This window comes from Trachemys scripta, chromosome 2, assembly GCF_013100865.1.
Source record: "Trachemys scripta elegans isolate TJP31775 chromosome 2, CAS_Tse_1.0, whole genome shotgun sequence".
NCBI lineage: Eukaryota > Metazoa > Chordata > Testudines > Emydidae > Trachemys > Trachemys scripta.
This window is the reverse complement of record NC_048299.1, coordinates 71,940,478-71,954,692: the sequence shown is the minus strand read 5'-3', so window position 1 is coordinate 71,954,692 and position 14,215 is coordinate 71,940,478. Positions and strand designations below refer to the sequence as shown.

Sequence of the window (14,215 nt, the reverse complement as noted above, 5' to 3'; positions counted from 1 at the left end):
CCTATACATAACCCCCGGAGCCCCGCTGCTGCTACCCCAGGGCTCCAGCAGCGGGACTCTGGCGGCAATTTAAAGGGCCTGGGGCTCCAGCCGCTGCTGGAAGCCCCATGCCCTTTAAATTGCCGCCTGGGGAAGCCGGGCAGCCCTGGTACGGCGCACCGGCTCTTGCCAGTACGCTGTACCGGGGCGTACTGGCTTACTTTCACCTCTGACCTCAGCCCTAATTTAATAGTATTCCGGGACTGAGGTCTCTCTTAGGACGAGGCTAAATACAGTGCACCAAACTTGTGATGTCTGGGGACCAGAGTGGAACTACTACATCTAGGTCACTTGCTATGACCTAAAGTCATATTTTAAATCAGATCTTCATAAGTCTACCACAATGTGTTAATCCTCTGAGTAATCTGATTTTATGAATTTGTGCATTTTTGGAGCTGAGCAAATGCCCATTGACTTGAATCGGGCCAAGATTTCACCCTTAGTGTGAAATTCAAATTTCCTGAAAAAATTAGGCCAAGGTAGGATATAGGGGCCTCAGAATCTCCCCCCCCCCAACACAAAGATATAGCACCTACAGCCATCCTTGAGCTTTAGTAGTCGCCATAGCTCAGTATGCCCCACCCTTGTATGGGATTCCTAGCTAATGAAACTAGGTTATTGATGACCCACTGACCACACCCCTACCACTTTCCTAGTCCACCCACAATCCCCTGTGCATTCTTGTCAAGTGGAGAAACATTTCACTTGGCTCTTCAACATGAAGAGGGCCGTGGAATCCTTCTAAATGGCCTTTCTGCTTTCTAGCCTCGTACAGCAGAACAGCAGTGGTTCCACTTCTTTTGGTCATTCCACAGATGTGCAGGGATGGGAACCGAGATTTCACCCAAATCTATCACATGGCTTTTGGCCTAACTTCCAGTCAGTAACAGTATATACCACCATATACCAATTGCTTCATAAATATGTATAAAAACACTTTATTTGCATTACCCATTCAGAAAAAATATTTATCTTTAATAGGACTCTTCTATGAGGCTTTCTGAAATTTTCCACAAAATTTTGTTAGTTTTTAGTTCCTGGAAAAATGTTTCCAACTTATGCAGAAATCCCTGCCAGGTATATTTTAACACAAACATTCTGCATATGCGTTTTTAAATTGCTTGGGTCCCAGTTCTGCATGGGTGGGTCCCTGTTACCTAGTCCCTGCTCTGCACAATCATGGGGTCTACGTGCCTGGAACTCTTTGCAGGATCAATGCCTTCAACATTTGAGCCCTTTTCTTTTTTACTACTAATACTTTCTTACAAAAGACTTTGAGCACATTATGTGACATGTGCCCCACAATCTCCCTTTCCATGCATAGCTGCATGGAAACTCTTCATTAATGTCTGAGACTTCTAGATTCATTGCAGCGGTTAGGTAGTTGGGGTCCAATCCTGCTCACATTGAATCCATGTTAAAAATTCTATTGATTTCAGTGATGCCACATCAGACCCTAGTAGGGTGGCCAGATGTCCTGATTTTATAGAGACAGTCCTGATTTTTGGGTCTTTTTCTTATATAGGCTCCTATTACCCCCCCACCACCGTCCCGATTTTTCACATTTGCTGTCTGGTCACCCTAGACCCTGGGTGCTGCCATCACATACTTGCAAATGTTATATTCCATAGTAAAAGTCAGTGGTCCAAATTCTGGGCCTGACTATGCAACTTACATAGAGTAGCCTTTACTTGAGAGAGTATTGTCATCGAGGTCAATGGGACTACTCCTGTAAGTGCTACAGAGAGTGAGTGAGTGAGATTTGCAGAATTGGGCGCTCTTTGACACCAGTGCAACCAACTTGATTTCAACATGGTTGCACTGATGTCACTGAGTGTACAATTAGGCACTGTGAGCAAGGATCACACGCATTTAAAGCAGAGTATTGCTTTAGAATAAGATGGATTATTGAGGTTTTATAAAATAATGCAGTGGAAATACTTATAGAACCTTAGAATATACAAATAACATTGTCTTATGTAAATATCTCAACAGGCATCTTGGGGTGGCTCAGCTTTGATGTCAAGGAAGCATCGTAAGCTTCTGCATGGCATTCACAGGTAAATAGTTTAACGGCTCATGGGAACACCCAGGAAGGGTGTTAATTGGGAAGGGCACTGCTTAAGAATCTCTTTGGAGTTTGTATATCCAAAGCATTTTTTTAATTGAAGAGACCACAGAATTTATAGGGAGGGAGGAGAGGAGGGGAATTCAGAAATCTGTTATAGGCATTTGTAATATACATGGGCATTTTTCGCTATCTACTACTGTGATTATAAGGTAATCATTTGTTTTTCCTCTTTCCTTAATTCCCCAGGGCTGATTCTGTTGCCTGGAATCCCCATAAAATGCTGATGGCAGGAATCCAGTGCTGTGCTCTTCTGGTGAAAGACAACTCTGTAAGTCATCCGGTTATCTTTTAAATGCAACTTAAAATTAGGGTGTATCATTGCTGTACAGTATTATGGAAGTGGAAATAATTAGGACGCAATTGCAAGTTATTTTTACTACACTCTCGAATGCAAAGTATAGAGCTGTAAAAAACGTATACAATGTCACAAAGGACAAATAAATGATATGGGACCAAATTCACCCATGACACTAAACTCAACAGAGTTATACCAGGGTTGAATTTTGCACATGGTGTTCCTGTAACTTATTTGATTTAGATGATGAAGTAGACTGCTCAGTCACACAGCTGCAGGATGAAGTGGTCTCCAGCACTTGGAGCCTGATCTTGCTCCCATCAAAGTCCATGGCAAAACTCTCTCATCCATTTGGATGGGAGCAGTATTTAGTCTTTCGGTGGCTTTCATTAAACAGGGCTAAATGTTTCCTTCCTTTGCACTAAATTTTAGGTCGACTTACAACCACTGCTCCTTTGCCTCTCCCCATTGTTCACTGCACTGTGCTGGCATGTTTCTTTCATCCCTTCCATATGGTTTGGTTTCTTCTTTGTCTGCCTGTCCCAGTGATGTGCTATGCTGCATAAAAATCAGCTGGAGGACAACTTAGTTCGTGCTGTCACAAATTGACAAGAGGTGCTGTGTTCAGCAGAGTTAATTCAGCACATTGCACTAGTGCATCAGCAGGATAGGTAGATGAAAAAGAGATGGCTCACCGGTATTTTTGGGGAGGGATAGGTGGGCAATACCTCTCCAGTTTTTGCTTGCATACATGCTAGAGTGAAATAAGTTTCATTTTTTCCCCCCCATGAATTCATCACTCTCTTCTCCTGAGTAACCTTCCAGGGAATTAGCATTTACTCCAAGTAGATAGGACTACTTTTTAAACACCTGCTGTGTTTGCAGTCTGACATATTCAATTATGAAGCTGTTCAGTTCTGGTTATAGCAATATGTCAAGTGACCTTCCATGGCTTGCACTAACATTACACACCATGTTAGGTCTTTTTGTGATAGACATAATTATTTCCCATAGGAAATAATGACACGAGGGGAACTAATATCCTCTGATGCTCTCTGTCAGAGAGCAGGATGTGGGTGATTGTGCCTGGTGGTTAGTGCAGGAGTGAGCCCTGGTGGCTACAGCAGGAGCCAGAAGTCAGTAATTGGAGCCATGGGCCAGAGCCAGGTTACATGGAGTGAGGCAAAGCAGGGGCAGAGCTGTTTCCAGGAGCTATCACAGTCATGGGCGAATGCTTTGAGCAGGCACCAAACTGCTGCTGCTGGGTTTAAGTGCTGGTCTGACTCTTATTGCCAATGAGGCAGCCTACCACAGGCCAGCTCCGCTCCTCAGATTGCCTGGAGACTGGCTCTGCTGTGGTTTCTGATTCCTTACACCCGCTGCAATGCAGCTATGTTATATTTTCATAACTCCGGATCCATCCCTGCCTCACCCTCACAACTGAAACACTATGCAGAATTGTGATGCGTAGTCCGTAGGAGCCAAACCAAACACCCTTTTTTTTTTTCCGAATACCACTACTTCTTTTTCAAGCTGTAGCACTACCTATTCTGCTAATTGACTTAGATGTCCACCTATGAAAGCAAGTTTTCTTTTCAAAACTGACTTAACGTGATGCAATGGCTGTGCAGGTAGATTACTATAGCAGGTATGGGGCCACAAAGCAGAACATAAGACCAGACTGTAAGAAACTTTAGGGATTGGAAAAGGCTCAGTGTTTGATTTGAGATTCCATCTTCTTGCTTTTGTCACCATGACTTCCAATCTCCTAAAAGGACAGAGGATGCTTTCTTAAATCTTACAAATGTAGGGCCCCGTTGTGGTTTTCCAGCCACTGCTCCAGCTTGTGGGTATGGAAGAGGAGCATTACCATTCTGAGGAGTGCAAGGGGAGAGCAGCCGCCGTACCACTCTTTCCAAGGTGATAGTATGAGCTTCCTCCGTACAAGGTCAATTTTGCTGGCCACTAGGGAGGTGAGACAGGCTGGTGATTTGCTGGCTCCTCTGGGAAGCTAGTGGTATTGATAGTGTCCAGTCCCCGCACACTCCTCCTTGAAATCTCTCCCTTTTGGTGCCCCTCAATCAAGTCCATACATAGCCCAATGTTCGAAGGGGAATTGAAGGAACAAGGAGAAAAGGAGGAAGACATAGTGACTTGAAGTGAGGAATGTTGTTCCCTTTTATTATTCCCTCATCCTGACAGATTTTATTCTACATATGCCAGTAGGTAACTTGTATCACTTTTATATCCCTTGGATTTTGTCTTGACATATTTTCTTCTATTTAATTACCAGTTGAAGAGAGCTATCTGTGATGCATTGGAATGCAGATTAAAACCTGTACGTTCTGTTACAGAAATAACACTGTCAGACACCTTGTACCATTTCACAATCAAACTTGCAACAGATGTAGAGAAATGAAATATGAAATATATCTTCAGTCAGTCCACAATGAAATTTAAAAAATGGATTGTTCTCTCCATGAGATGATGTTCAGCAAGGTTTCATGTTTATAGGCTTCACGATCTACTTAGAACACGTGCAATGTGGCTGCCACTTAAACACGCAGTTGCAAATCCAGATTAAATTCTGTAGCCAAACTTTTACTCTACATGTATTCTATTTGAATGGTTTCATTCAGCCAAAATCCTCCATTAGTTCCACCCTCCTCAATTATTGACCACTCCACTACCCTCCTTTGTCATGTAGGTGCACAAGCTTAGGGCCATCTTCAACTTCTTTTCCATTTCCTGCTACATCCTGGCTCTTGCTTCTTCCTCCGCAGTATTTATCAAATCTGTCCATTCCTCACTGTCTCAAATGCTGCAACCTTCTCCTTTCTGTTTATCCCTATCTCTGCTCTCTTTGGCCATCCAAACTTCTGCCTTTAAAATCATCATCTTCTCCTGTTGCTCTATGGCACCCCTTCCTCAAGACATTTCACTAGCATCTTGTCTCATTGCACTTCAGTTTTAAACCCCTCGTCCAAATCTTCCAGGCTCTGCTCAGGTCTGTGCCTGCTGCATCACAGCTCTCCTTTCCTCCTACTTCCTACCTTGTGACCTACCTTCTTCCAACTCCCCTCTCCTTTAATGCTGCCTTTGTTTCCTTCCCCCTCCATCTGTAAGCTTGTGTCTCTTGCCATAGTTTGTACCCCATAATCCTACAACAACCCACCCTCCTCTTATGAATGATGTGGTTTCATTCTTTTTCTGATCCCTCTACAGAACTCATTTATTGTGGCTTCTTTTTCACCACTCATCTCTGTGTGGACAGTTTCTACTGAATTAGTCTTGAGAGTCGGAGCATGCGAATTTTTGCATAAAATGCTTTCATTTCAAAACTGGAATTATGATGCAATAAAATAACGTCCTGCATGCCACTTTTAAATGTGAAGAGTGACAGAAATCTCTTTGGAGACTGAAAATGATGCTGTATTGATACTCTGCTTGGTGTATTTTTATTGTACCAAATGAATAATCTATGCTTAAATCAATAGAGGTTGTCCAGTGTTTTGGGGGAGGAAATCTGAAATTTGGGGTGAAATCCACCCCACCTCATAAGCCCCAAGTAATTGGACTGTACATAAGGAACTCTGTTGGAGCAGGCCAGATTGGATTCAGCTACCCCTTTATCCGCAAGCAGGCCACAGGGCTGCAAACATAGGTGCTGGAACTAGGGATTCTGGAGGTGCTGCGGCATCCTCTGACTTGAAGTCGTTTCCATCCTATTCAGGGTTTACAGTTTGGATCAATGGCTCTCAGCACCCCCACTATACAAATTGTTCCAGCACTCCTGGCTGCAAAGCACCTCCTCTGTGACTGCTCTTCCAACCTATGGACTGCAACTACGGCAGCAGCAGGCCAACACTCTATATATTTGGGCAACTAGTTCAGTGTAAATGCAGATCCAGTGGCTCTTCTTTTCACCTGCTCCCTTGGCCTCTTTGGGGCTGATACAGAAGACTCTTCCACAGCCCACAACTCATCACTGGCAATATGGGATGAAATCCTGGTCCCATTGGGATCAATGGCAAAACTCCCATTGGCTTCATAGGGGCCAGGGTTTCATCCAGTGTTCTTAAGCAATAAGGAGGGACTTGCATGGATTCTCCATGCTTGGGTTTATTCCATGTTGTTGGTTGGTTGTTTGTTTGTTTGTTTTGTTTTTTTGTTTTTTTTTTTTTTTCAGTAAAAGTTTTGCACTATTTTCTTTGTGCCAGTTAATTTCCAACTTATAATGTTGCTTATAAAACTCAAAGGGTTTTTTAAAGCACAGCAGCAGTCTAAACTTTTATTTTATTTTAAAATAGGACCTGCTTAAGAAATGCTACTCTGCCAAGGCCTCCTACCTTTTCCAGCAGGACAAGTTCTATGATGTCAGCTACGACACAGGAGACAAGTCTATTCAGTGTAGCCGACGACCAGATGCATTTAAATTCTGGATGACGTGGAAGGCATTGGGAACTACAGGACTTGAGGAACGAGTAAACAGAGCCCTTGCCTTAGCTAGGTACCTGATCTCTAATTTGAATGTTGCTTTTTTTTGTTTGTTTTAATTGACTGAAGCTTCCATAACAATGTCCACAGCACACTGTCTATCCTGAAACCAGTTAAACCTTTATAACTTTAAAATAATCTAATAATAATTCATAAATTAGGGATAAAATGAAGTTCAGGGTCCAATTTAAAGGGCTACCATCAATCTGTATTAGGCCTAAAGGTGATCGTCTGGAAACTGATGTGGTCCAGTGAAAAACGCCCTTCTTATTTTAGATATCTAATTTAGAAACGACGCTGCTGTTTTTCATTAATACCAAAACACAATGGGCCAGATTCTGTGCTGTATCCAGCTGGAGGTGAATTTACCATTCCAGAGACTGTATGGTGGGGAAATTCCTTTGGGCCACTGCAGCCCCTTTATGACTCTTTTATGCCACCAAATTGGTGGTGGTACCTGTAGGAAGAGTGGGGTTTCCTTCCCTTCCCCTAAAACTCTCTGGTGCAGGCAAGGTTTTAATGTGTAGAGTGCCATCATTTTTAAAGTGTGTTAGCATCTGTGGCTTCTCTCCTTGCAGCAGCCAAGAAATCCCACCACTCTAGCATTTGCAAGTGCTTCCAAGAGGCATTTGAAATTAATGCTTTGTTTTTAAAATATGTTTGAACATGAGCCATAATGTTCTTGAAAGTCAGGTGCAGAACCTGGATTTAGAATGAAGATTGGGATTACCATAATGGATCATACAAGTCCATACTCCATTGGTGGCCTGTATCTTGTGCCTCAGGAGGACGTGCAGGAAACCCTACAGCAGGATTTTGTGGAATACCTGGCCCACAGGAAATTTTTCTTCCTAAACCCCATTAATTAGAGGTTGGCTTCTTCCCTGAAGCATCCCTTCAAAACCTCTCTAATAGTGAATCTTTGCATGTTTTTGTTATCCTTATAAATTTTCAATCCTTTTTATTTTTGAACCCTACTAAGTTCTTGAGCTCTGTCTTGTAGCAGTAAGTTCCATGAGCTCATTGTGCACTGTGTAAAATTCTCCCTCAAGGAGCACTTCCAAGATGGTGTTGCCAGAGGCTCTGTGAAGAGAATTATTTATATGGGTTATTTTGCATGGACACTGACCTTTTAAAATTAAACAAAATCTCCTTTTCTTTTTGTACAGTGCCTAGCACAATAGGGTCCTGATCCATGACTGGGGCTCCTTGGCTTCAAAATACAAATAATAAATATTAATAACACTAATCAGCCCTATGTTAATAATTTATTTTTAATTTGATGCCAAATACCATGTCAGAGAGAGTAATACCCTAGCGTTTACAATGGTGCAAGTTAAAGGGACAGTTTCTCTTCAACACTTCCATATAAAGAAAAAGCTAAAACATAAATTGCGTAAAAATATATGTATTCTAAAGAAAAAAAGTGGCGCTAGGGGGAATTCATTAAAAACCAAATCCACTGTCGTGATTCTGCTGCTTAAATGTCCCTAGAGTCTTTTGAGTAAATTGCAGTCTTGTGTCCACTTCAGGGCCCTCTGTCGATATATATACAGAGCGCGTCAGTTCCTTCTTGCTATCAGTAGAAGGATTCAGTCACATCAAGGTCACTGGTGCAGGTCATCTGACTGAGAATGTACAGATTAATGGTGGGATCAATACCCTCTTTGATAGTTAGGATTTAGCTGGTGGTGTTTCTAATTGTCAGTGTGAGTTTTTATTTTTGTTTTGTTTTTTAATGAAATTGCCTTAATCAGATAACAGCTAGCAGTGATATTCTGTACAGTAGCTGCTTTGCTATCTTGACTTTGCCTGGGAACAGGCACTTGGTAGCTGAGACATCAGTTTCCCTGGGCACTAAGCCAGATTTCTTAACTACATGACCAGCTGTGCAGCCTTTTTCTTGCTATGTTACAGTAGGGTTTACTTTGATGCTGCAGAGATGATATTTTAGTGTTTCTGAATATGACCTGGATTAATTCTGGAGCTAGTCCATTGACCTTACAATTTGAGGGCAAGAATTTTTCCACTGCCAGGCAGAGTTGCAAAGGTTTTTAATCTGATTGCAATTCTGTACTCCCTTTGCATCAAACTCTGGCCATTGCATTGATTTCTCCCTTTTTTTTAGAGGTGAATCATGTTTTCATAGCATTAGCTTAGATCAGATCAGAGTGCTCCTGAGCTATTTACTTGAAAGGACTTACTTTTAAAATACTTATGCTAGCGTGCTCAACTGATCACTTTGGAGATTATTTTCTTTACATTTAGTCCTGATGGCAAAGAATTAGATTCCTTTATTTCCTTATTGCTTTATGGAGTAAGCTGCGTTTTAGAGTCACAAGATTGCGATCACATCTGGGTGTTGTGTTAGACCATCATCGCCACAGTTTGTGTCACCTCTGTCTGATTCCTTTTCTAAAGACACCCCTCCACCTGAAACCTAGCTTCATTCACTACTGGCTCCCCCTCATTTTCTGCAGTGTTAGTAATTTCAAATACTTCTTGGTTTTTCCTGCTCTGTTATGAAGTTGTTGAACTAGGACTCCGCCCCTTCTGTGATTTCACAGTCACGGGATGATAATAATAATACAGTTCTACTGTCCACCATGGAAAGATGTAGGGAGAAAATTACACCACTGGTGCCAAATGGACCGGACATTAGAAATCGAGAATGATGGATTTTCTAGTGGCTGCCTTTTTTGGCCATGGATAGTTGTCAGAGAAACATCAAATGTCAATCAGTCACCCACCACTTTTAATCTTGTTTCAATGGGTAGTTAAAATAAAGAAAAAACAAAAACAAAATGCTAGCCACAGGGAGGAGAGCTATTTTTGCAGTGCTAACTATCTTGCTAATTCTATTTTAAAATTGCTAATATCTTTCAAAAATAAGGTGATCTAATTTTAGCTAATCCAAAAAAGGGACGTGGTGGTGGTGTTTTTGTGTGAAGTTTTGTTTTAAATGAATGAGGGAACATGGGCTATTCCAGTCTAGGACCTCTCCTGAACAGATTGATTGTTATGCTCGGGGCTGTAGTTTCATGATATGGACAAATGTCATATAGCCAGTAGTCAGGGTCACTAAACTTGTTTCACTTTAGTCCACAAAAATATCTCCTCCAGAGGCATGGTGGGTCTTTGCCCAATTTGCTAACTAGCCTCATAGCCATCCCATAATAAAATCAGTCTAATCCTTGGTGCAATAATGGTAAAGCATCTTTTTTATTCTTTGCTTAGCATTGTCAACCTGAACGTTACTGTGGTTGATCACGGTGGCCAGGTGGCAAACTATAATGCTAACAGTAACTGCTGATCTAAATGGACATTGAAAAAGAGATTCAATGCTGGCTTCATTTTGATAAGACAGGTGAAAGGATCTCAGCAGCATGCAGTTAGATACAGCATTCAGAGCTGGCATCAGCACTTTGTCATGGCAATCAGGTTATATGGATATACACTAAGGGTAATGAGTCACATGCACAAGTCTTGTTAACCACAAACAACACGGCAACTCCCCATGCTCTGCTTTGAAAAAATGTATGCTCTCTAAGGTATTCTTTATTGAGCCCCTGGATAAACAATCTCTGCAGGATCTCCGCTAAAGTGCCAGGCTGTGACAATGAAGCTGTGCTGGTGGTGCCCATATTGGGACTTTCCCCTGGCATGTACACAGGGCCCAAAGTTGGTGTTTTGACAGATTTCTTCCTCCCTCTATTTGTGCTCACGGTATGTAGTGATAACCAGTAAAAGCAGTTACTTAAGCATTTTTCTGCTTGTATCACAACAAATGGACAGATTTATTGAAATATTCCCAGACCCTGGCCAGAATCCTGACAAAAGGACTTTGGTGGGGTCTGATCATGCTGACTGCACACATGGACTCATGCTGGCATTACTAATTTGCAGTTGCTGACAGAGCAAACAGGAGATAAAGTACATTCAATAAATGCAGGCGGTAGCTAGATGTATGGAATATTGCTGTGTGTGGAATGGGACGCAGCGATTAACAACAATACAGTGCCATGGGAACCGTGTTCTCCGAACTGCAGGCAGTGCCCTGGAGCCAATGCAGTTAAACAAGACAGATAGGAGTATGCAACCACTCCATTCAGAGCCAGGGCAGCACAATATCCCTTATCTAGTGCCTTTACTCAGGCTATCACTACACTAGAAAGCTTACACCGATGCAGCAGTGCCACTGTAAGCTCTCTCGTGTAGCTGCTCTAAGCTGATAGGCGAGCTCTCTTCCATCAGCTTCATTAATCCACCCCCAATGAGTGGCAGCATCTGTGTCAGCGGGAGAAGCTCTCCCGCATCATAGCGCTGTCAATGCTGGCGCTTAAGTTGGTGCAGCTTATGTCGCTCCGGGGGTGGCTTATTCACACCCCTGAGTGACATAGGTTATGCCAACATAAGTGATAGTGTAGACGTAGCCTCAGAAGCAATTAAATAGGCCTGACAAGGATTTGGCTGCAACCTTTGCAGCTGGGGCTGTGCATGCAAATGTCACATGTAATTACTTTGTGTGACTATGGCAACATATAATTACCATAGAACCCAGTTTATCCAAGCCTCCATTATGCGGCTCTTAATAACCGAACCACGCACGCGCACACAGGATCATAGGAAATTGACATCACCTCCATCGTAGTATTGGTATGCCGTGTTTTCAGTCTTGTAAAAGATTGACACTACTAAGCAAAAACGTGTAGTGCTGTCATTGGATGCAAAATTAGAGATTATTAATAAAATAAGAGTCGCTAGCAAAAATAGCCCAAAATTATAGCATTGGATAAAGCACAGTATTGGACATCAAACACAATGCAGGGCAAATTCTTAAATATTGCATGAATAACTCAATATCTCTGCATACTGGAAGACCATGAAGCAACTGAACGATGCTGCTCTAGATGAAGCCCTTTAACTGTGGTTTATACAGGCGAGAGAGAAAGGCATTCCTATTAGTGGTCCTTCACTATGCGAGAAGGCTTAAGGCTTTCATCAAGGTTTAGAAGGGGACGCATGTTTCTCAACTAGTCAGGGATGGCTCGGTCAGTTTAAAAAGCATCACGACAGCTAACAGTCACCAGGGAAAAGCTGTCTGCTAATTCAGGAGTTATTTCTGACTATTTTAAAAAAAAAATGGCAAATATCTTAGCTGAGCACAACTTGTCACTGGAACAAATTTATAACTGTGATGGGACTTGCTGCAGGAATGGAAAGATCTGTTCCTGGCTACAAACAGAGCAAAGAACGTTTGACAGCCCTGGCCTGTGCTAATGCTAGTGCACATCCAAGCTCCCGTTAATTATCATTGGTAAAGCAATGAATCCGCATGCGCTTAAAAATGCAAAAATGGATGCTTTGCCCCTCCTCTACAAATCACAAGGAAAAACATGGATGGACAGTGTTTTGTTTCGTGATTTGAGTTTTTAAAAACTTTTGTTCCAAGTATGCAAGCTCATCTGAACAAAAACAGCATCCCATTGAAAGCTATCTTACTGCTGGACAACGCAGTTGCTCACTCTGATGACAGAGGGCTCACCTCCCAAGATAACCCGATCTTCTGGGGTTTTTTTTTTTCTCCCCTCCAAACGTAACATCTCTTGTGCAGCCTATGGACCAAGGCGTGCTGGAAAGTCTAAAACAACACTATCAACAGGATCTTCTTAATCGACTACTGATGTCTGATGAAGCAACTGAGAACAAAGGCAATATGTTGCAGCGCTGGAAAAAAAAAATCAATATTGAGGATGCTATATATGAGGTTGCAGAAGCATGGGAAGACCTCTCCAGGTCAACCATACAAAAACTGCGGAAAAATCTGTGGCCTGAAGTTATTGCTGACACTTAGAACAGTGATCGGGCAGCTGAAACAACAGCATTGGCAGCTGAAGAAGAGACCAGTGCATTTGTGGATCTCCTCCATAAGACTTCCTCGCTGCGCAGAAGTCGATGAAGATGATGTTGCAGATTGGCTTGAAAATGATGCTAACTACACTGGAAGCTGCCAAAATCATTCAGACTGTACTAGATGCTGACAGCGACTATGCAGCTGAAGGGTCTGCTGAGGAAGAATTGATTGGAAAAAAATTCTCACTGCGATGCTGCAAAAGCAGGAAACCTCTTCCTTCAGTACTTGGAGCAACAGCCCGATACCGACCCCTCTGAACTGCTGTTGATGAAGCCACTCCATGATCGCACAATGAAGACGAGAACCTCTCATCTAGAACAATGCAAACTGTCAGACTTTTTTCCAGGCATTCTAAATGTGAGTGCTGCTGTACCTACCATCATGCTATGTACTGTACTTTCTGCATATTACATATTGTTGTTACCATTAGTATTGCTGTTACAACTTAAAATGATCGTTTCTGCATTTTTAAAAACTGGTACTCTTTATAGAAGTAATGGTTCATGTACGCTGTAAATAAGGAAGGGAGTTATGTTTTAATGCTTTGTAATGATTATCATTTTTGCATTTTTTTTTAAATCGTACTCTTTGATGTTGTGTACATAAGCTAAATAGAGATGGTAACTTGTATAACATTAAACAGACTTTGTAGACCAATGTTTATCAACCTAGTGTCAGAGAACAGATTTAGGAGGTCGCAAGTACAGAGCCAGCATTAGGGGGTGGCAAGCAAGGCAATTGCCCGGGATCTCACGTCATGGACCCCCGGGAAGCTAAGTTACATGCTTCAGCCCCAGGCGCAGGGTTCCAGCTGTCAGCCGCGGGCGGCAAGGCTCGGGCTGTCAGTTGTAATTTAAAATCTGATCCCCGCCTGTAATATTCCAATAGCTTAAATTTTCTAGCAGTGATGTCTCGGGCAAGGCCTCACTCAAGTGGCCTAAGGGGAAAAAATGTTTTAAATGTCCTAAACATTCCCTAAACCTGCCAGGGTTGCTCCTTCTAACTTCAGAAACTGCTCCTATCCTTTCCCCCAGAAAATCAAATACTGAGTGACATGATCACACACTCCCGCTTCTTATTACAGTTATGCTGATCCAGTTAGGGCACAGAAACAATTCCATGTGGCTAAGGTGACTACTTGCACAGCAGTAAGAGTGAATAACCAATACAGGCAATGAACAACTTTCAAAGAGCTCATATGCAAAAAAAAAAATTTCAGCCTCAATAGTTTGAACAATTATGAGTAACAATTGAAACTCTGTGAACAATTCACAAACAGGAAAAAGAAGCCAAAATGTGGACAAAGTATTCACAATGAATAGTTTGACCATCTCTACTC

General features: G+C 42.2%; 1 protein-coding gene across 2 annotated transcripts in view; it reads left to right on the top strand.

Moving 5' to 3' along the window:
• The window catches only part of GADL1 (glutamate decarboxylase like 1), a 102,653-nt gene that overhangs the window by 41,202 nt on the left and 47,236 nt on the right, over positions 1 to 14,215 (top strand). For both annotated transcript variants that reach the window (XM_034760839.1, XM_034760840.1), the window contains 3 exons: positions 2,035 to 2,099; positions 2,357 to 2,438; positions 6,776 to 6,975. In XM_034760839.1, coding sequence (XP_034616730.1) covers positions 2,035 to 2,099; positions 2,357 to 2,438; positions 6,776 to 6,975 — 347 coding nt within the window. The remainder of the gene's footprint in view (positions 1 to 2,034; positions 2,100 to 2,356; positions 2,439 to 6,775; positions 6,976 to 14,215) is intronic.